Source organism: Anoplopoma fimbria, chromosome 23 (genome assembly GCF_027596085.1).
Source record: "Anoplopoma fimbria isolate UVic2021 breed Golden Eagle Sablefish chromosome 23, Afim_UVic_2022, whole genome shotgun sequence".
In the NCBI taxonomy this organism is placed as follows: Eukaryota; Metazoa; Chordata; class Actinopteri; order Perciformes; family Anoplopomatidae; genus Anoplopoma; species Anoplopoma fimbria.
The window spans coordinates 14,799,957-14,822,260 of NC_072471.1; the positions used below are offsets into that span (position 1 = coordinate 14,799,957).

At 41.3% G+C, this 22,304-nt stretch overlaps 3 protein-coding genes across 3 annotated transcripts; 2 read left to right on the forward strand and 1 right to left on the reverse strand.

Moving 5' to 3' along the window:
* The first annotated feature begins 548 nt into the window (after positions 1–548).
* On the forward strand, positions 549–3,764 carry LOC129112753 (uncharacterized). Its single transcript, XM_054624973.1, has 7 exons — positions 549–700; positions 1,884–1,943; positions 2,115–2,369; positions 2,516–2,773; positions 2,921–3,169; positions 3,257–3,348; positions 3,592–3,764. The coding sequence occupies exons 1-6, from the start codon at positions 622–624 to the stop codon at positions 3,343–3,345; spliced, it is 990 nt and encodes a 329-aa protein (XP_054480948.1). The 5' UTR covers positions 549–621; the 3' UTR covers positions 3,346–3,348; positions 3,592–3,764.
* Positions 3,765–12,191: 8,427 nt separating this feature from the next.
* Positions 12,192–17,708, reverse strand: rpap3 (RNA polymerase II associated protein 3). Its single transcript, XM_054624629.1, is given in 18 exon segments — positions 12,192–12,944; positions 13,041–13,141; positions 13,245–13,342; positions 13,803–13,986; positions 14,122–14,227; positions 14,230–14,320; positions 14,711–14,803; positions 14,972–15,042; positions 15,238–15,359; positions 15,465–15,592; positions 15,900–16,034; positions 16,119–16,189; positions 16,271–16,392; positions 16,537–16,664; positions 16,757–16,867; positions 16,957–17,121; positions 17,211–17,368; positions 17,568–17,708. Coding segments are annotated over 17 exon segments (1,962 nt in total). The 5' UTR covers positions 17,361–17,368; positions 17,568–17,708; the 3' UTR covers positions 12,192–12,858.
* Positions 17,709–18,157: 449 nt separating this feature from the next.
* On the forward strand, positions 18,158–21,194 carry atp23 (ATP23 metallopeptidase and ATP synthase assembly factor homolog). The gene is made up of 6 exons (XM_054624867.1): positions 18,158–18,426; positions 18,627–18,672; positions 19,335–19,416; positions 19,511–19,648; positions 20,249–20,332; positions 20,425–21,194. The coding sequence occupies exons 1-6, from the start codon at positions 18,279–18,281 to the stop codon at positions 20,626–20,628; spliced, it is 702 nt and encodes a 233-aa protein (XP_054480842.1). The 5' UTR covers positions 18,158–18,278; the 3' UTR covers positions 20,629–21,194.
* The last annotated feature ends 1,110 nt before the right edge of the window (positions 21,195–22,304 follow it).

A 22,304-nucleotide genomic window follows, 5' to 3' on the forward strand; every position in this document is an offset into this window, starting at 1 on the left:
CATATTAACCACTGCAGGTATAAAAAAAATAATAACAATGAAGAAATTCTCTTCATGTAAGGATGATTAAAATAGTCAATGATAACAGAGGCAAGAAAAATGACTTTTTATTATTTTAGGTGTTTTATCTGTAGCTGAGTTAAGATGATGCAATGTTACATTATGTTGTACTTATTTGTTTTCCAATATGAAATCCCTATTTGTTCCCTTTTACAGTGATCAGGCCTGTAACATTTCCCTATTCTCTTCACCATTAAACCATCCTGTAATCTCAAAAAAACTTCCTTAAACTGGCTCTGAGCCAGAAGCCCAGAGACGGAGGAGTGCAGCTCTGTTACTCCCTATCTCATCTGGAAAACTGATCCAAGATTCACCAGTAAATACATATAAATTGGTTATTTGCTGCTGAGGAAGATCTGCAAAATGTAACCCTCTACGGGGATTGATCTGCCATTAATTAACACAGCAATGTATTTCTCATTAGAGTGACTAAGAAGGCAGATACGTTTCTCCTCGGCTCTCTCTGATAAGAGCAGTTTGCCTGCAGATGTTGACTGACTGACTGTACAGTGCTGGCTGTCTATTTCCTGGTGGCTGTACACTTCAGATTATTACGGGAGAATGAATAAAACCTTCATATCTAAACAATATGGAGGACGCTCAAACCTCAGAAGACTTCTGTTGCTGCTGTTTCTGGCAGGTAATACAAGGATTTTCCTTTTGACAAAAATACCTGAGGACAAGTTGATTTTTGGTTGTGATAATAAGGTCGTAAGCTCAGTGTGTGTGCTGATTTTAATGGCTGTTGGGCAAAACATTTTTTACTGTGTTATTATTGGGGAAAACTCTTGTTTGTGTGTAATACCTTTTATAAATGCAATGGATCATGAACTACTGTCATCTTTTCAGTTACTTTACTTAAGTTTGAGTTTGAAGTTACTTTATGCTTCTGGTCTTCTACATTTCAGAAGTAAATACTATACCTTCTACTCCATTACATATATTAGAAAGCTGTAATTACTATTAACGTTGAAGATGAAGATTTCCAAAAATATATCAGCATTTAAAACATGATTTATTGCTTTAGATTAATCTAAACAATTTAAAGTATTCACAATTTGCTCCACCTCAACCAGCTACAACAGTAATATGCTAATATTGATCTTATAATATAATACACACACACAAACATTAATTTGGTGTAATTTGTGATATTAGTTTTGATACTAGTTTACATTGCGCAAAATATTTTTGGACTGTCCCTTTTTTTTGTTAGCTTACATTACCCTAAATAAGCTACAAACCCTGTAAAGCTGTAGCGGCAAAATGCCAGAGCATATTAAACTGAGAGAAGGTCCGTTTTATTGCTTATAAATTTAGCTTTTCATTTGAAACAGAAAATTTGTGTTATGTTTTCTTAGAAAAGTTACATGAGCTTAATTAATTGGTGTGATACTTCTTCCACCACAGCTTTTCTGTTCAATTCGCCAAGATATTTTTCTAAAATGATTCAATGGTCCACTTATTAGCTTTCAACCATATCCATGCTGATGAAGACTGTGTAAAATGGCCGCTGTTATCGGGATGAATCTGTTGACTCGCAAGCTGAGTAGCTAATTATTTCATTCACAGCCCATTTATGTCCTCTTTTGCTTAAAAAATGACTATCAACAGCAGTTTGACAAAACAATCCCATGAAAACTGAGCAAACTCCTTCCAATGTTGAAGACTATGTGATACGATTGAAAGCTCTGGAATAAGGCTGAAAGTGGGCTGAAGTTGGGACTGTTTAGTCAGAGTTATATGTCCAAAGCCGAGAACGACTTTGATACTTAATAATAATGTTTTAGATAACAGTGAATATGTTTCCATTGACTGTGCAGGCCTTCAGCCAGTACTGTCCACAGATGGAGAGAAACCTGAACTATATGAAGACGAGGAGAGTGAGTGATTCTACATTCAAATAAACATTAAAATCTGTAACAAAGACAATATCTGTATCAATTTAAACCTCCAGATAATAATAAAAAAATCACTTTAATATATGATTACTGTAAAGAATAGTGAACCCTGTCTCTGAATCATAGTTGTAATTGTGACTGTTTCCTTTTCAGATGGAGAGAAAATCAAATGCTCAATAGTCGGTCCGGACTACGTGACTGTGGGTGTGCCGAGCAGCGTTGAATGTGACGCCGACTGCCCAAAATGTACCTTTTCTATGTCTTTGGATGGACAGAAAGCCCAGGGTCAGGGAAGCGTGTTAGCCTTCACTGTTGACAGCTGGGCGAAGGCCCTAACAGTGACATGTACAGTTACAAGTGACGATACAGGGCTGACTGCCACGACAACAAAGCAACTGCAAGTGTTGGGCAAGTGACAGCTGATTTCTTTATTTTTGAATTAGATATTTTTAGTGTTGGTGTATGTATAATTGGCCTCCAGTATATTCACAACTTCTGCCCTTTGTGAATGCCCTTGCTTAGTAATGATTCATGTACTTTCTTTCTCACTTTAGCCGGACCTGCCAATGTTTCCATCACAGGCACCGATTTGATGCAACCATCTGTGAGCCACACATACAGCTGCCACGCCTACTGTCGACCATCTTGCACCTACGCCTGGAGGACGGATAAAGACCCATGGATGAGTGGTCAGGGGAATGTTATTTCTATCACTCCTCAGGAGATGGACAACTCCAAAACTGTCATCTGCAAAGCCTCCAACAATGTGTCTGGGCTGTTTGTCGTCGCTACTCGATTCATAGCTGTGATGTGTAAGTCAAGGAGTTTTAACTACAAGTGGGGTTAAAAAGATAACACCTTTCCAGTAAAAGTATTTTATTAATAAATAGAGCGCATATTACATCTGCATTTTTGTAGATATTAGCTTTTCCTGATCTCTCCTCACTATCTTCTTTCAGCTGGTCCTTCAAAGGTTCAGATCAATGGCCCCGACGTGATAGAAATTGCAGAAACATATAAGTTTGTGTGCACCTCTGAATGTCTGCCCTCTTGTCGCTACGTGTCATCTGTGAACAGTCAGACTGTGAGGGGCAACGTGATCGAGATGACAGTGGATCATCCGCTAAAATCGGTCACTCTCAAGTGTGAGGCTCAGAACACTGCTTCAAAGAAGACTGCCACAACCATAAAGACAGTACAAATAACACGTAGGTTTAACATGCATCATCGTACATCCTCTTAATGCCGTACACCGGTTTCTTGACCTGCTTTTGTTTTTGTTTTCCTGCGCTCAGGGTCAGATCGGAACCTGTCCACTCGACCTGAAGAGGCCTCGGCTGTGCTGCTGCTGGCCTTCATCATTTCTGCTGCCTTCACACTGTGACAGGTGAGGCTTACTAATAAGGCAGGGGGAATTATGATCCTAGCAACTTGTTTTTTTGGCTGCTTCTTTAAATTTTACTCTTAATCTAATAACATATTACTTTACTACTATTCACATTTGTTTTATTTCATAACATTTGGTACAGTTATTTTAGCTGTATTAGCATTTACAGACATATTGTTCTTACTATTGTAAGAAATAATTTCTCTCTCTCTCTCTCTCCCCATCTTTGTCTGTGTCCGTCAGATCTTGAAGGAGGGTTTTTGATCTCTGGAGAATTATTGACTCATGGACCGCTAATTTCATGCTGCATTCTTCTCTATTGGTGTCGCAGGCTGACAGGTGGCCGAACCCTGTTTGCACTTTCTAGTGAGAGGCGTGGAAAAGCACTTCAATATCCAAGCGTGGACATGTAATGAATTTGTAGACTTTTTCAGATTCTTCCACATCAATACATTTGAATTGGGGATGGCTATACATGAATAAATTGCACTGATGACTTGAACAACAATACTAGGACTGTTTCTTCACTAACCACATATGTCCAATTTGGGGCGTCACGCAAGCCAAAGATTCTTTTGGGGATTACTTTAAAATGTCACCAAACTGTTTTTGACCCTTTACATCAGGGTAAATACTGAGATTTTCTCATCAATTATTTGTGCTGCTACTTATTCACTCCCTTATACATTGCTGCCACTTTTCTTAAAAAAGAACCTAATCTTGTCTGCTTCCCCCGGTAAAGTTATGAGGGACATAAATTCACATAAAAACACAGTATCCATAATGCAAATTGATTCAGATAACATATAGATAATAAAGTCAGATCACACACACAGATCATCAACATTAACTACCTGATCATCAACATCATTATCCCTTGATTGGTCTGAAATTGTCATATGAAAGAAGAGACAAATCTTTCAAAAATAAATCTACGTGCACATTTTCTTGAAAGAAAAAAAAGCCTCATGCATTAAATGATTAACTGGTTATCAAAATGATTGCTAAATGTATTTTCTGGATCAACTTATCTTATCAGTATGCTATCACAAGTCACGACCCAGAGCGCCAAACAACAGGATTGAGGGATGGCTGCTAACTGTAGCTGGTGCTAGCCAACCATCTCACGAAGCTAACTCTGCCCATATCTTTCAAATACAATTAAGTGTTTATAAGTAATTGCAATTCATTTTCACACGTGTATGCTCCACCAACCACTTCGGCAACACACCTCCAAGCTGTTATGAAGCCAATATGTCCTCGTCCTGGGGGCTCGCGCCAGATTCGCAAAGGCAACTTTTCAAAGAAAACCATTTTATAGGGAGTGGGGGTGTGACTCTTTGAGGTTTGGTCTATGGCACAAATAGAAGAATATGTTTGACTCATACACATATTAAATTAATAAAAAAACAACAATCATGACATAAATCTGAAAAAAAAAAAATATTCCAGATGTAGAAAAAAATGATGGCGTCCGTGTCCCCGAGCTTGAATGTGTGTGACTTTTTAACATCTCTTACTTGCAACAAAATCTTGCATAAAGTTTCAGTGTAGTTGTTTCCATACAGGATCAGACTCTGGTGTCTTCAGTAGGGGCTTCTGCTCAGGTTGGTGGATAAAGCTTTGCTGGAAATGACATAAGCCACTAAAGCTAATTAACTTATTACAATCATAAAGCTGTCACTAGTTTCAATCCAACAACGGGGTTGAGGGAGATGTGAGTCATAGTTTGCACACGAGAAGAGGTCGAAAAGAGGTCTAATCACACAATAAGTGAATAAAACACCTGTGTGGGTGTGTGAAGAGGCCTTAAACTGGAACTCTCATGAGGATTTCAAAATGAGTAGATGGTCTTGATTCAGCCTTGGCTCGAACCTGCAGGATGGATGGTGATGGAATACTACTGAGATCTGTTGTGAGAAGTGGTGCAATCACACTCAACGGGTAGACTCGTTTCCAACCAGATGAGTTGCATTTAATAGACGGGAAAATTTGCGTGTGTTGCAATGTAATCTAAATGGAAGGTCAGTTCAATACATCCCCATACTTTAGGTACATGTTTGCTGTAATCTCATGTCGGCAAACAGCAGTGACAGTTTAAAGACACACCCAGGTTTCGTATCGGTCCACTGACAAACACTCTCTGAGAAGTGTTTCACTGTGGTGTGTACTCATTAGTGCTTTGATAAAACAAAGATGTCCTGTAAATCATCTGAGATTTCATTCTAAAGTTAGATTTCGACCTGAGTCACTGCTTTTGATGAGGTCATTTTAGTAGAGAAGGCAAAGGGACTCTGGCAATAATTTAAATTTTAATCAAATTCTAGCTTTGTTTTACTACCTTAGAGACCTTGAGTCACAGTTACAAGTAAAATGTAAGTGTCTAATAGGTTAGAAAGTTGTGGTTAATGCCACTATTACTATCATGTATAACTTAGGGTGCAACTCGTCATCTCCTGAGTTAGACAATTTTAGATGAATAAAAAAAAGAACTTTTACATACATTAACACAAACCCCAATGAAAAAAAAAAACCATATCAGGTCTGGCAGGTAGCTGGAGTTGTTTTCTATCAAGACGCCGTGATGAATTGAGTTTAGAGTCTTTACATCCGCAACCGCAGGCAGATATGAAAAAGGCGACAGAGCCACATTGATTGGCCCGAATCAAGCATTGAGTACAAAAGAAACCGCAACACACAGAAGACAAAAACCCCACGGCACGTCGGCTGCTTGCATGCACACCCTCTCCAGAGAAAAGAGCCAGCTGATAACCTACATACAGCCCTCCTTTGCCAGTAACATAGGGTCCTTTGTCGTCTATGTTTTGTAATTAGCGGTTGATAACACTGGGCAAGGCCTTCCCCCGACATGCGTTATAAGAGTGTGAATGGTTAGAAGAGCGTGGATAGTTGTTCAGACTGTCTGCAGCAGCATGGATCATCACTCAGCCGGTCTGCTGCTGCTGCTGCTGCTGCTCACCTGTTTGTCAGGTAAGAGAGGCCGTCCTGCTCGCATTAATCAGTGCTTCAGCAGAATTATCAGTTAATTACTCAATTATTCAGACACTTTTTATTGTAAATTCTTCTTTTTGCAGCGTTGTATTTTCTGCCAGAAAACTATTGGTGTTAATGTATTCTCTTTTCTCGTAACCAAGGTTTTTCTACCAGTGAAACTGGGGAGGGTGGAACCGTGCGGGAAATGTCATGTAAGATCCTTTCAATTCTGATTCTCACCCATCATCAAATGTTTAAAATATGCATTAAAGCAAATTTTGTTTGCTCTTTTCTGATTGTGTGCCATAGTTTTTTACTTATAGGCTCCATTTCCCTTTAATATTTTTGTATTGGAAAAAATGTGCAGTCCCATGTGTCCTCCTGCAGACGGGCCGAATGAAGTGGTGATCATAGGGGTCAGTGTGGTGACAGTGGGAATCCCATATTATTTCCAGTGCCAGTCCGAGTGCTACCCGGGCTGCAAGTACAGCTGGACCCGGGGTAATGTGACCACTCAGGGGCCCGGGCTGAGCCTGCAGCTCCTGCACACGATGCCAACAGAGACCCTGACCTGCACAGTGGACAACCCCACAACAGGGAGCTCAGCAGCTGCCCTAAAGATTCTGCACGTGACCGGTATGAGAGACGACCAAAGTGAAGTCAAATTCATGAGTTCCCTCAGCTGCACTTCATTCAACCAAATCTATCTCCAAACTTTCCAGCTGGGCCATCGAACATACGGATCAGCGGTCCATCCTATCTGACTGACAGAGTTGAATCCACCTTTACCTGCTGGGCCAGCTGCTACCCGTCCTGCAGCTACACGTGGACTGTTAGCTGGGAAGGGGAGACGATTCGTACCAGCATAGGCGACACCATTACTTTCAGTCCGGCTGAAAGCACCGTGGAATCTGAAGGTTTGACGTGTGTGGCTGAGGACACCGTCTCACATCTCTTCATCTCTACGACTCTGTCACTGCAGGTGGCAAGTATGTGAAAGAGCTTAATAGAAATCAACCTGAATGGTTATATTGCATGGGGGGTGAGAAATGTGTGCACTTACTGCTAAAGGAGTTTGGTTAAATGTGATGGAAGTCAGTCCAATTGTTTGATTCTAGTTCTATTTCTGTAACTGGCTTTCTATATTACATTGTGATTTATAGTTGTGATTAGCTTCTGGTTGCCTCTGATAACAACGGATTGCATTTCTGTTTTAGTTGCCATTATGCTCCATTTTATAATACTGAATAGCTATAGATTTAATTTGAGATTATGAAATTTGAATGAAGAAATAACACAATCTTCCATGAAAAGTTCAGCCTCTCAATTTAACAGTGTTTTTTTGTTTTGTTTTTGCCACTACAGCATTAGTTGGTCTGGTATGTTAGCTCATTTTAGTAGAGCTGGGTAACTGACATCTGATTCATTTCATTATGGCCCTTTTTGACTTGCTGATGTAGTGTAAAGATCTTTAAAAATGAGTACTTGGACACTTTGAATGCATATATTGATGTAACTTCGTGAAATGAGTACAAAGCATTCAGACTCTCAAACTCCCTCTGTAGGTGTATCTGCTGTTAGCGTCCAAGGTGAAAGTACAGTGACTATGGGAAATCAGTATACATTCACATGCTACGCGGCATGCATCCCAACCTGCAGCTTCACCTGGAAGTACATGGGGAGGACTTTCAAAGGCGACCAAACCCAGATACCCATCATGCATCAAGGGCAGAAGAAGACGTTTGTCAGTCACTTTGAGATCACTTTAAGTGACTACTCTAAAATTGAGCCTCTGACCTGTGTGGCAACAAACACTTTATCTCGCGCCAGTGCTAACTCCACAATAGAACTGACTGTCATTGGTGAGTCCGTGGCAGTGCTCCCACTATGATTTTTTAATTGAAAAAAATATGGTATTAGGTAATGACATCATGTTCATTCTCCCTGCACAGACCCCATCTCTGTGCGGCCCACCTCCAAGGCCCTGCCAGTGGCAGGCAAGTCGTTCTCCCTGCAGTGTGTTGGCTCTCAGAACCCAGCCTCCATTACATGGCTGAAGAACAAACAGCTTATGCCAGCCTCTGAAAGGGTGCACTTCACCCCTGACAATGTCACGATGACCTTCAGTCCTCTCCTGCAGACAGATGAGGGTTTATACCAATGTGTGGTGGCAGAGGGGGAGGGCCTCATCCAGTCTGTTGGCTACACGATGCAAGTAAACTGTGAGTACACAAGGGTCGTCGCAGTTGAGCAGTGCCCAAGAGGTTTGAGAAGTGTAGCTGTAGATCTGGTGATCTGATGATGTCTTATCTTTGACTTAGGGTGTTCTGGTACCAAGTACACGTCTACACTTTGCTTCAACATGGTCATGGTTATGGATGGTCCCTGAATTTCCCCAAGTACAACTATTGACCTCCCACACTAGCTCAAGCTCCTATTTTCATCAAGAAAAGTAAATTCCCCATCCACCGAGGCCACTGGCAACCCACCAAACTCTGATGCACATCCTTTTTTCAGAATTCAGAATGTGGTGACAACTAGTAACAAAATAAAACTGCCTATTCCCAAATTAAATTGAATCCATCCATAGAATAAATAAAATGACAGAAAGTAATCATGAAACATTTCCCTAGTTGCAATTCATCCGCATTCCTTTTGTACCATAATGTAAATATATGTGCAAGCCACATACGAGTCTGTCTGTCTATCTGTCTGTCCTACCTCCAACTGCAGACGGGCCGTCCTCAGTGGTGATCAGCGGGGTCGACGTAATGACTTTGGGAATGCCGTACGAGTTCCAGTGCTCAGCCAGCTGCTACCCGACATGCCAGTTCACCTGGTCCTTCGGTAACGTGACCTATCAGGGCCTGACGCTGACCTTACAGCTGGATAAACCAGTGCCAACAAATAAACTGACCTGCACGGCAGTCAATCCCGCTACGGAAATATCAGTCACTGTCCAAAAGACGCTGCAAGTGCTAGGTAATTTTGGGGGAAAAAATGAATTCAAGTTTATATGTTTTTTGTTTTTTTCTTAGGGAGAATGCCTTAAACTAATTTCTAACTTTTCAGACAGACCAACAAATATACTTGCCAGCGGTCCAGCCTTTTTTACTACAGGAGTTGCATCCAAATTCACCTGCTCGGCTGACTGCTACCCCTCATGCAGCTTCACATGGACCCTTACCTGGGAGTGGGAGACACTCATTACTGAACAAGGCAGCACTATTTCTATCACTCCCCCTGCTAACACTGACATCTCTAATGTAACTCTGTTGTGTAAGGCTGAGGACACCGCCTCTCATCTCTATATCGAGAAGGCCCTGCACCTGCAGGTGGCAAGTATGTGGAGGAACTTACCATGAATGAGAACAATAAATATGCAACAAACATTTGTTAAGTGACATTGAGGACATCTTTTAAAGATCAAATTAAAACAAAAGAATGGGGAAGTTTAGAATGTATCTGTACATTTTACACCTCAAATCCACCTACGGGATCATTTTGACTTAAATGATTGAGCACAATATAATCAAATGTCTTTCTGTCATCTCCTTCTGTAGGTTTATACAACCTTACCATCATCGGAGACAGTGCAGTGTCAATAGGAAATCAGTACACGTACAAATGCTTCGCCGAGTGCTCTCCGTCCTGTGATTTCACTTGGAGGTTCATGGGGGAGCCTTTCGAGGGCGATCAGCTGGATCTCACTATTCGCAACTACTCTAAAATTGAGCCTCTGACCTGTGAGGCGAGGAACACTTTATCCAACGTCACCATGACCACCACTATGAACCTCACTGTCACCGGTGAGTTTGCGATATTTCTCCCACAGACTTTGTATTGGTTTGAGCAATGTGTTACAGCACCGCTGGTCTCTGGAAAAGTGCTCTTTTGGATGCCCCATTGGTGGACAAAACTTGTGAAAGTGCCCTACAGCATGCTGCTGGGGCCTTTTTTATTTTTCTCGCCGCTGACCCTCACACAGTCCGCCACTGTGATATACTGTAGGAGCCTTGTGGCCTTATTTATGTTCACAGCTTTTGCTGCCCCTTAATATTTTTAACATTCTCTCTACACAGACCCATTCTCGGTGCAGCCCACCTCCCAGGTACCACCGGTTGCAGGCAAGCCTTTTTCTCTGCAGTGCGTTGGCTCTCAGGAACCCGCCTCCATTACATGGCTCAAGAACCAGCTCCAAATGCCAGCGTATGAGAGGGTGCAATTCTCCCCTGACAACACCACGATCACCTTCGGTTTTCTCTTGCAAGCGGATGATGGGTTATACCAGTGTCTGGTAGTGGAGAGTGTGAACCGCACCATCCACGAAAACAGGCTGGTGGTAGTAGTTGAGGGTGGAACCCCCACCCTGTCTGTTGGCTACCTGATGCAAGTAAACTGTGAGTATACCAGGGTCAGGGTCAGCGGCTTGCCGCACATAATGCTAGGCCAAATCAGTTTGTACAGATCACAGACATTACTTTTTAATGTGGGAGTTTTGGAAATGCTGGTAGGCAGATTTTTAGCAGTTTCCCTCTGCTTCCAGTCTTTATGGGAAGTTGGCTATTCTATATTTTAATGCTGGTCATAGTTTCATATATAACTTACAAACATGAGAGTGATATCAATCTTCTCATCTCAATCTTCCCAAAATGTCGAAAATATTTCTTTAAGGTACGTGTTAACAACCCAACCAGTACTGAGTATTCAATAAATTGTCTTGTATCATCCAGACGGGCCAAATGAGGTGCTCATTGTGAAACCCAACGAAGGGCCGGTGGGTGAGCTGATGTTGGTTCAGCCGGGATCCACAACAGAGCTGCAATGTCAAACCGACTGCTTCCCTGTCTGCCTCATCACCTGGTTTTACGAGGGCACGGCCCTTTCTACAAATGCCTCCATATCCTTCACACCTGAAATACCTCCGTACGCAGCCGCCCTCTCCTGCATAGCTTCCAACCCAGTGACGGGGTATAACGTATCTGCCGTGACCACAGTGGAGGTGCCTGGTAAGTAAATATCAGGGGTCAAAGTAAGAAATGATTACACTTCAAAAGACAGATGGACTTTTCTGCATCTTGATACCTGTTTGAGTAGGTTTTTTTGTGGCTGTTCTCTTACAGACGGACCAACGGATGTGAAGATCACCGGACCTGAGGCTCTTGAAATCGGGGTCACGGCGAGCTTTACTTGCTCAGCCGATTGCTCTCCATCCTGCATTTTCAAGTGGACCTTGTACGGGGAGACGATGACGGGAAGCGTGATTGACATCACTGTGAACAGCAACGTTTCCAAAGAGTCCATTAGCTGCCAGGCCGTGAACACATTCACAGGGAAGACGGCAACGATCAACGAGACGCTCAGTGTCTCAGGTAGGCTGTCGCTGGAGGTTTGAGAGGATTTAAACAAAGCTCAAAGAGGTTATCTGACTCTGATTTATGTGCTTTTCACTTTAGATCCTCACTGGTGCGGATGTTGAGACGCTGAAAGAACTGCACTCATTCTTCAACTACACATTATCTTGATCTGCTTAATGCTCGGCACACAGCGGAGCACAAAGTTGTAGTACGGTTGTATTTGCTCTGAACAAGATAAGACAGCTATAAGAAATGATGCTGTGTGCTTGAGTAATAACTTTGGGGGGTTTTAATTACACAAAGCTAATCGCATTTTCTTTCACGATATGTTCCCATTTGTCTTGCCAAACAATATGCACTATTATGCTTAATAAACAATGAACTACTGAACTTTTTCTGATTACCCAGTGCCAATTCATCAACCATGTGACACATCTGAGATTATGCAACACTGATTATTTGAACTGCTGTAGTGACCTTGAACAACAGCACACGCACACAAACATTACAAAACACACCTTTCATTTTTATTCAGCTTCTAAAATGAGACTTAAAATGTGCATTTGCAGAATACAGTTCTCGACAGTCAAACAGAGCCGGTTTAACATGGGAGGATTATTCAAACAGGGCTCACAGAGACCAACCCATACGTGTGCTGCATTAAAAACGTATAGGGTAATTGGAAACTCCCATTTCCTGTTTATAGAACATTACTTCTGGCAGGGGTATAATCGCCTATTTTTTCAAGTTTGCATGCTGATACATTTATTAAAACAGTTGTGGAGTAAATGGTTAAACATCTACACAGAAACGTTGCAGATTTTTATTTGATTAATATCGTGACTAATGATATTAACTTTTGCATTAGGGACAGGAATCTACACTGGAGATCTCTGTCTATATCAACTTTAACTCTAAAATGAACCAAGGTCAGAATTACAATCAACAATCTGTGAATTTCTGACTTTAGATCAAATCAGTGTTATGAAGCGAGAAACTAGATAACATTGTATTTCCACAGGGCCAAAACACAGCTGTCCAACTGAATTATAGTCAATTTAAGTTTATTTAGTAGTAGAATATAACTACATTGTTCCTTTGGTTTTGAAAATAATGTAGTACTGTGTTTTAAAAGGTAATGTCTATAGAGCTTGTGTCGTCACACACCGTACTTCTTCTGTAAGGTTGCGACAGACGATCCCTCCAGCTCTGCTTGGTGAAGGAAGTCAAACAGTTCTTTAAGCACTGGGGGAGAGAAGTAGTACAGCACATTATTAATATGACTGAATGTGTGGGTGAGAAGTATGAGTCAACTGCAACGGCACATCAAGGAGACTCCACCTTTCTTCTCCGGGGACGACAGGAACATGACAGCCATGTCGAAGCGCCTCACACTCGCCAGGCTCCTGAGGATCTCCAGTGTGATGGCCGGTGCCTCGTTCCTGCACAAGACTAGTGTTAATGCACAGTAACAACACTAAATGCGTAGCGCTGCTGGGCTGAAATGTAACACTAGTTCATCTAGAAGCATATTTTAAAACTCACTTGATATAGAAACCGTGCAGTGTCCTCACGAGCTGATTAAGAATGTCCGGTTCAAGGGAGTTTTGGAAAATGTTTGTGAACGCCTCGGGTTTGATTTGCTGCAAGATAAGAACAAAAACAAGGGTGACTTTAACTTAGCTGTTGACATTCAGGCTGCGTTCAGCACCAACTTGGATTTGTTTGTTAAATTTATCATAGATTTTGTATTTTGTAATATTCTTAAATCTCTCAGAATTAAAGTATTTAAATATAGCTTTTGCATCAATTTTATGATTTCAGATTCAAGATGTTTTTCTGGGGTTTAAAATGACATTACATCTGTGGAAATTAGACTGGATTGACATGACAATTAAAAAATGCAGCATAAAAACCATAAAAGAATTATAAATAAACATCCATTCCACTGCCCTCAGGGCTCTTAGACAGGAAATTTGGCTTAATCTGCATATGCCAATACCAACGCTGTGCTGACAGCATATCATTTTACTGTCTGAACACACAAATATGATCTTGTCGCCAGTGAATTTTTTATTTTTACTTTACAAACACACAGCTCACCCTCAGATATCTGTAAATCGCTTCAGGCTGGTTTCCGATCTTGCGGAGGTCGGCCTCCAGCTGGAAGCTGTTGGTGGGTGGAGGAGGCAGGTCTGCTACTGTTGGGGAGGGGCTGGCTGACGGTTCAGGAGGATGAAAGATTTTCTTCTGCTCTGGCTGTTTGGTCTGCCTGCTCGCAGGGAGGCTGGGGAACAGAGGAAAAACATCTGTTTACAGGGCAGGAATAATCGATGCCACATTCCACAAATTACTGCTACATTTAGTGCTTTACAGACAAAAATAAAACATCATGACATAAGAGAGAGATGGTGCCACTAACGGATCAGTTGAGTGGGAGGGGACTTCTGCGATCTCCTCAATCTTGATGATCTTGGCGCTGGGTGACGTCGACAGCGGAGACGATTCGTCCTCAGCCTCCTCAACGCCTCCTGGACCAAGAATTTGGACCCACCTGACTCCACCTCAGACACTGTCGCCTTGCCGCTCACTTCCTCGATATCAATCCTCCTCAGAGGTTTCTGAAGAGCAGCAGATGTTCAGAATCAGTCAAATGACAAACGATCCAGATCAAGATACCACAATATGGGCATGACAGAATCCAGATATTCAATCTACATGCCACCTGCTGGACAAATACTGCTAAAGCATGTGGTATATTAGGAATAAACTAGTACTGTCAATTTGTATGTAACTTTAATACATTTATCTGCTTTTCACAAGTACAAACTGTATAAATTCAAAACTCCCTGTCGTGTTATTTTCAACTCTGAAAATATTCAGTCGAAAGAATTCAGTCAGATCACATCAATGTTTTTAGCACCAGACTTCATAATCTGCCTTTATAGCTTTCAGTGTAGCAGAGAATAATTTGCATCAAGCAATACTTCTGTACTGAGGGAAGAACTCACAGTTGACCGCAGATGTGTTGGTTTGTCTATTGGCTGAACGGTTCTTCTCTGTGTGCCGTCTGGTGTCTGAAGAAGGCCGCTGGAGGCCACGTCCTAACAACAGAACGACATCAAGAAAACAGAAGCTAAGTCTACGGAAGATCAAACCCTAATAAACTTTGTAATTTAAGCATTTATTCTTATGCCTGCTTTTGTAACATGGGGGACATAAAACACAGAAGGGGAATAAACTTCAGTCTCTAAGAGGATCTTGAAACATACAATCTTCAGTTTCTGGAGCTCGTTCAGGGCCTGCTTGTTCCCTGGTTCCAGTTTCAACACCTCCTGAAAATCTGTAACACACGCACACACACAATATGTTTTTATACAACTAAACAGTCAATAACAGATAACAATGATCCTTGTTCGTATTATTTCAGTGCAATTTGCTGGCAAATACATTTTTGTTCTTCCAGATGTTAAAGAAAACAGACAAAATGTCACTGCTGCTATTTGCCTTCGATGGACAGTGTTGTTCTATTCAGCACCTTGTTTGGCCTCCTCCAGTTTCCCTAAAGCTACTCTGGCTGTGGCACGGCGGGCGACAGCCTTGGAGTAAGTGCTGTCCAGAGAAATTGCTTTGGTGCAGTCCTCCTCTGCGTCCTTATACCTACGCAAACAGAAAAAAAAACATGGTAAGTTTGATCTTCTTTTTCCAGATGCCTTTTCACTCTAATAAACAAAAATGTGCTGTAGAAGAAAATTTGGGGCTTACTTCTCCAGCTTGAGGAAGGCCATGGCTCTGTTGGCGGGCAGCAGGACGTTCATGCTGTCAGCCTCCATGCCTCTGCTGTAGCACTCAACAGCGGCTTCATACTTCCCCTCTTTGAAATAGGCGTTTCCCTGAAAAGCACATTTGGAAAATTTTGTAAAGCTATTTCCAAATAAACACAGCTTAAGTTGTTCATCAAAATCAACAAGGAATATCAGGATCTGAATATTTCCTTTTGTGCCAAACAGTTCTGAAACTTTATCTGTAGTTGAGATATCTTCCTGGTTCTCACTTTTTGAGACAATAACAATTTAACAACTCACTCACTGTGCATGTTTTCAAATGTTGCCCTTGTAGGCCACCATACACGCTTCTTGACTAGAGTTGGTAAAGCTAAAAAGTGGCAAATAAAATGACAAACACTACTCCACAGCTCACTCTGTCTTTTTGTACAGCCGCCTCCTGTCGTCTCTGCTGTTCCTCTATCAGTCTCTGCTGCTCAGGGTCCACTGTGGGAACCTCCTGTGGCTGTGTGGCTCCACTCGGGGGGGCTGGTGCCGGATGACCGAGAGTCTGAAACAAGCCAGGGAAAGAGAAGAAATAAAAGAGGAGAAGTCTTGGGAAAATAGGCTAAACCCCTTAAACTTTCACACTCACCTCTTTGATTCTTTTCACTTCATTCTGTGCCTCCACGTTCCCGGGGTCAAGCTTGAGAACCGTCTCATAATCTATTCAGAAACAGATTTCTGTTGTTATCTCCTGTGTGCTAAAGTTAAACCGATGATCTAACCCTTTGAACAGTCTGTCACCTTCTAATGCAGATTCATATTTCTTCAGTGCAAACCGTGCTGCTCCTCTCCTTGCGTACGCTTTGAAGTAGTTGCTGTCCAGAGCTATCGACAAGTTGCAGTCAGACTCTGCCACAGCATACCTGCAAAGAAAAAAGTTGTCAATAATTAAAACAGGGGAACAAAAACGTTTTCATAACACACATCCTTCTTAATGTTGTTACTTTTATTGAAAATATACTTTTTTAATTGTGCAATACAGCAGCCTTTTAACCTATGCCGTTTACTTTTTGAGTCTGAAGAAGGCGGTAGCTCTGTTTGTGGGAAGCACAGGGTTGTAAGGATCGGCACCCATCCCTCTGGTGTAACACTCGACAGCATCGTCGTACTTCCCATCTTTGAAAAACACGTTGCCCTAAAAATAAAAGTATAACCTGCTTTAGTAAAGGGTAACTTTTTCTTCTCTTTAGTTTGTTTTATTGCAGAACTTCTCACACAGTTTTTAACCTTTTCTCTCTCAGACTGCGCTTTCTCCTGATCAGCTGTAGCTTCCTCAGAGTCTGACTCATTTGACTCTGCAGGACTTTCCTCCTTATCCATCTCTGACAGAGCTTTGTTCTGCGACACGGGGAGAATAGATCTTTAGTCAACTACTCCATGACTTAACCAATCATGTTAAGTGTATTTTATAAGGATGCATTATCTACCACGTCAAACTTGTCCCATGATCTATAGTCGTATGCTTTGATCCTTGAGGCTTCTTTGGGCTCCTCTGCCTTTGCGTCACCGTTGCTTGTTGGCTCCTTCTTCTTCTTCTTCCTTTCCCTCATCTTTGTTTTGTAGTCTTTGTTGCGCACAGGTGGGAGCTTCTTCTACAACAAAGAGACAACACGTTAATGACCACTGAATATAGTCCATACCATTGCCTACTCCTGAGATGTATACAACAGGAACAACAGACCTGGGCCTCTTGTTCTCCCGTCCTCAGCTCCTCATCCTTCTTTTTCATGTCTGTCTCCCAGCTGTCCAGCTCCGTCATGAAGCTATGCAGATCCTCCGCATTTTGCCGCATCTGAAGCTGTAACTCAATGGCTTTGTTTCCCCCGGACATGTTTTGACCTGTGAAACACACATTTGTTTTGTAGAAATTCTTAACAGTTGTTGCTGTTATTGTAGTTTTAAAGTCGGTGTTGCAGCCAAGAAGAAAACACGAGAATCACGCGTCCATGTGTTAGCAGCTAGCTAGCAAAAACACCAAACATTAGAGCAAATAAAGAAAATGAAAAGACTCTGTGGCTACTTGGACGTTGTAAAATACCTGGCACTTGTTTCTCTCGCTGATCACTACCGTTAAAATGTAGCTGCAGTTTGTACGGCTAAGTACTACAACAACATGTGTGGTTGTTCATGGCGCTGTGTTTACGTCCGGAGCCATGACAGCCGAGTACCAGCAGCCTTTGCGCTGCTGGTACTGCGACGTGCGTGACCAAAGATCGTCTCTGTTACAACAGTACACTTGATACTACAAAAACATTTTACTCACTTCAAGTCCGCAAACAGCCGACCGAAAAGAAAGCTACACGTTACACAAGTGTCGGTTAGATTCGAGACATTGGATGTTGGCATTTTTTGTGTATTTGTCATATAATTAACAGCTACAGCCCTCGGTTGGGGATTATGTACCCCGTTGGTGCTTTGGTCCATGCATTGTGCGCGGAGTTGACGACTAGCCTCCACGTTCTCAATAGATGATCCATACCTCTATTTATCTCTTTATAAACTGCTTGGGGAAAATAAAACATTTACATTTTTTTATATTACATTTAAGTGAACTATATTTCCAGACTGTTTTGTATGAGAACACTCAAATTATTTTTTTTAATTTTTTTATTTTTTTTACAACTGGTTACCTTTGACCTTTTGGGACCACGTGATCTACAAAACAGTGATGACCTCTCTCGCTAGCTAGCTGGCTAGTGGTAGCTTAACTCTCGCTAGCATTGCCAGACTGGTGACAGCATTTCACACAATGGACCAACCTAAACAAGAGGAGGAATATGGATACGACTTATTCCCGGAGAGAAACAAGGGGAATGACAAAAGGACATCGATCGCCAATGCGATGTTCACTTTCAACCACAAGTGTCAGGTCATGTTGCAGTTCGCCACAGAGACTAGTGAGTTTTCTTTCTTCTTATTACGCCTTAAGAGGGATTGTCATCTCAGCAGTGAGCACACAAGTGTTGGTGATTTCCAAAATCCGTGTAATGCTAACTGTTAAACCACGCTGTCAGAGTATCAGCTACTAGCCAGCACTTGTTTCTGTCAGTGAATGCTTCATACATTCAGCCCTGTCTGTTTTCTGTGCTTCCCTTAGGTCCGTATGCCAAACTCCTCCTTGGTGCCATGAAAAGTTCAGGATGGTACGTATGATTGATGAATAAAATATAAGTGTGTTTATCATTGTTGACCTTCCACTGTAACGCTCATAGCCCTGCAAAAAGCCTGGGACTTATAGTTTAATAGATTATAGTTTTGCAAATGATACGAGTCGTTTTTTAAATAATAGAAATAATGATCATAATGATAATATATACAGTACCAGTCAAAAGTTTGGACACACCTTCTCATTCAATGGTTTTTCTTTATTTTTATTTTTTTCTACATTGTACATTAATATTGAAGACATCCAAACTATGAAGGAACACATATGGAATTATGTGGTAAACAAACAAATGCTCAACAAACCAGAATATGTTTTATATTTTAGATTCTTCAAAGTAGTTGAATGAGAAGGTGTGTCCAAACTTTTGACTGGTACTGTAATAATAATAATGATTAATCTCAAATTAAATGGAATGTGTCCTTTTAATCATTTGTGTTAAGAGCATCTACTGAATGCATGCACACACATTCAAATATCTAGTTAATATTCCATATATCTAATGTTGATCGTATATGTGATGAGTTCCCCCTGTTTCCCTCCCTCCACTTCATTGGCTAGATATGTTTACTTTAAAACTGTAACTTGTTACAGTAAAGAACAAACAAATTAAGATTGCTTTACTTTCTCTTCTCAACACAGCAAAATACTCAAAGACCGACATTTCTCCTGTGAAGATTGTGACGGGACGGTCAGCGGTGGCTTTGACGCAGCTTCTTCTCAAGTAAGAAGCTGGCATTGATAAATATAAAGGCGGTTCTGATGGCGTTAAAAGAATGTCAGTGCTCATCAATAATGAGATTTGCATTTGTTTGCAGATCGTTTTGTGTCAGAACAACATCCATCAGCAGTCCCACATGAACCGAGTGGTCACACACGAGCTCATTCATGCCTTCGACCACTGTCGGGCCCACGTGGACTGGTTCAACAACTTCAGACATCTGGCCTGTTCCGAGGTGAGCGCCAATGTGTTCAGCACAGGATGCATTTTTGGGCAGTGGAAACTTTGGTTGCTGTGTGATTCAATTTAATCTGTGTCTCACAATCTCTGGCATTGTGTTCCTGTTGTCACGATCGAACCTATCAAAATGCGTAGTTTTCCAATCTTTGACATCAAAATGTACACAGAGTGCAGGGAAAAACTCAAAGCAGACACAGTTCCATGTTGCAGTAAGCAACTTAATATCGCAAAAAATGATATGTATGTAATGTACATTTTTTAAAAGCAGGTCTTTAAAATATGTTATGTAGTTCCCTAAAACAGCTAGGCACTGTAGTTTTTATAAAAGTTAACTTAAGAGTAAAGACTGCATTCATAAGGGACTATTTTCAGCAGCGGATTGATACACATTTGGTCCTCTAGTGTGTATTGACAGCATCTCCAGACTTATCCTTTAAAATTTAAAGGTCCTTTGAAAAACCCTTGGGCTTTGTTGTAAGTTAGAAAATAATGTCCCCATGTTTTCATTAACCTTTCAGTAAAAAATGTTTGATTATCCTGCTTAAAAGTTGTGTTTGCTGATTATCCAAAGACTTTGTTTGTGTCATTATTTCAGATCCGGGCAGCTAACCTAAGTGAAGACTGCTCTTTTAGCAATGAAGTCTCCAGATTCAACTTTGGATTCAAGAAGCATCATCAGGTACCTGCACTGGGACAATTGTGACTTTTACTGGCAGGTATCATTGTTGTGTCTGTAATCTAACACTGAGATTGTGTTTTTTCCTTGGACAGGCGTGCGTCAGAGGCCGTGCCCTTGGCTCCATCCTGGCTGTGAGGAAAATTAGCAGAGAGCAGGCAGAGAAAATAGTGGACGAGGTCTTCGACACGTGTTTCAACGACCACGCGCCATTTGGACGAATCCCACACGACAAGAAGGACGCTAGGTTTGCCTACAGAGATTATCAGAGCAGGGATCGATATTATGCAAACCTTTAGTGTCGACATATTCTCATTTAACTCCCAAGGGTGCTGTGACTGGCGGTGATGCTGTCAAAAGCTCTGCACCGTCAGGGCCATGGTCAGTAGAGAAGCCTCTACAGAATGACTGTGTGAAAAAACGATCATCAAATCCCTTCTGAAGGGATTTTCAGAGAATGATTTGTCCTTGAAACAGGAAAGCAAAGGAAGGAGTTTCAGTGCATTTCATGTTCTACCTTAATTTTTTTATACTAATTCTGTATAAAGGGATTGTAAGGAGTGATTTTGCTGTGGAAGTTAATTATTAGATGATTCCCCAATGATGTTTTTGGCATTTTTTTTTATTTTTATTTGACCAATGGGTGCTTTTAAGGAAATACAGGATTTGATTTTTCTCCCTCAATATTTGCTGTGAAAGTCCTTTGCTGACAAATGAGGATGTATTTATCTGTTTGCTCTTCATCTTGTTGCCACATTGACCTCCACTCATTTCTTGTAAATAGAGTAGCTTGTGCTTAAATTATACGGAATCAACTTGTGTTTGAATTAAAGTTTGATTCCTCTGGAAAGAGTTGTTTCTGAGGACGAGACTGGGGTGTTATGTTTGACTTTGTGACTTGCCAAAGAAGACTAAGTATGTGCAATGCTGATTATAACACCTTTATGTCCAAGCCCAAGAGAGGATTTTTCAAATTAACATGTGAGGCAAGTAATATAAGTAAAGATAGAAAAGTTCTTCCACAACAACACGGTCAACTTTGTTCACATCTGCGCCGCAACTGTAAAATGTCACTGCTGACATTTTTATTAGGCATTAGCATTTAAAGAATCTCGTATCCCTCCACAGAGATTAATGAGGGAAAAAGTTATAAGGGAATTAACCTCATAATCCCCCTTTATTCCTCCTCCTCCTCTCCCTATCTCAAAGACAACACCCTCTGCATCATAATCACAAAGACACTTGGTGCGTCTGCTTTTGGAGTGTTATATGCCACTTATCTCAACATTCTCCTCTTAGAAAACACTACAAGAACGCTTGATGAGCGTGGGCTCGAAGGACAAGGCAAGTGGGTGGGATGACGAGAAAAGAAGATTAGGTTAATTTTAGAAGCTTAACAGAAAATGATGAAAACAGCTTCGAGGCGGTCGGATTAATGTGGGACAAACACAAGAAAACAAAAAGAGGGAATGATATTTGGGTTTGTGCAGTCATACACTCAAGTAGGCTAAATAAATAAATCATACAAAACAAAAGAATGACTGCTGGAATTGTCCACATATCAAATGCTAGCTAGTAAACACATTTGATACAATAAGACATGCAGAACAAGATTGGGAATTTGTAAATTGGCTTAATTCTACTCTCGGACTGAGTTCAGGTCAGGATTTGAGGACTACCAAAGTCTGGAGTCCAAGCCCTTGCAAACAAACTCACATTAAAATCTCAAATATATTCAACGTAAAAATACTGGAATCAAAGCAGTTGCAGGTCGGTGTTTATGATTTGGCGACATCTAGCGATGAGGTTGCAGATTGCAACCAACTGAAACTTCTCCCGTATGACAAGCGTTTTGGAGAACTACAGTAGCCGACAAGAAACGCTAAAAAGCAAGTGGCACTATCTACAGCCAGTTTGGTTTGACCCTTCTGTGCTACTGTAGAAACATGGCAGCTCGCTTGATAAGGAGGTCTAC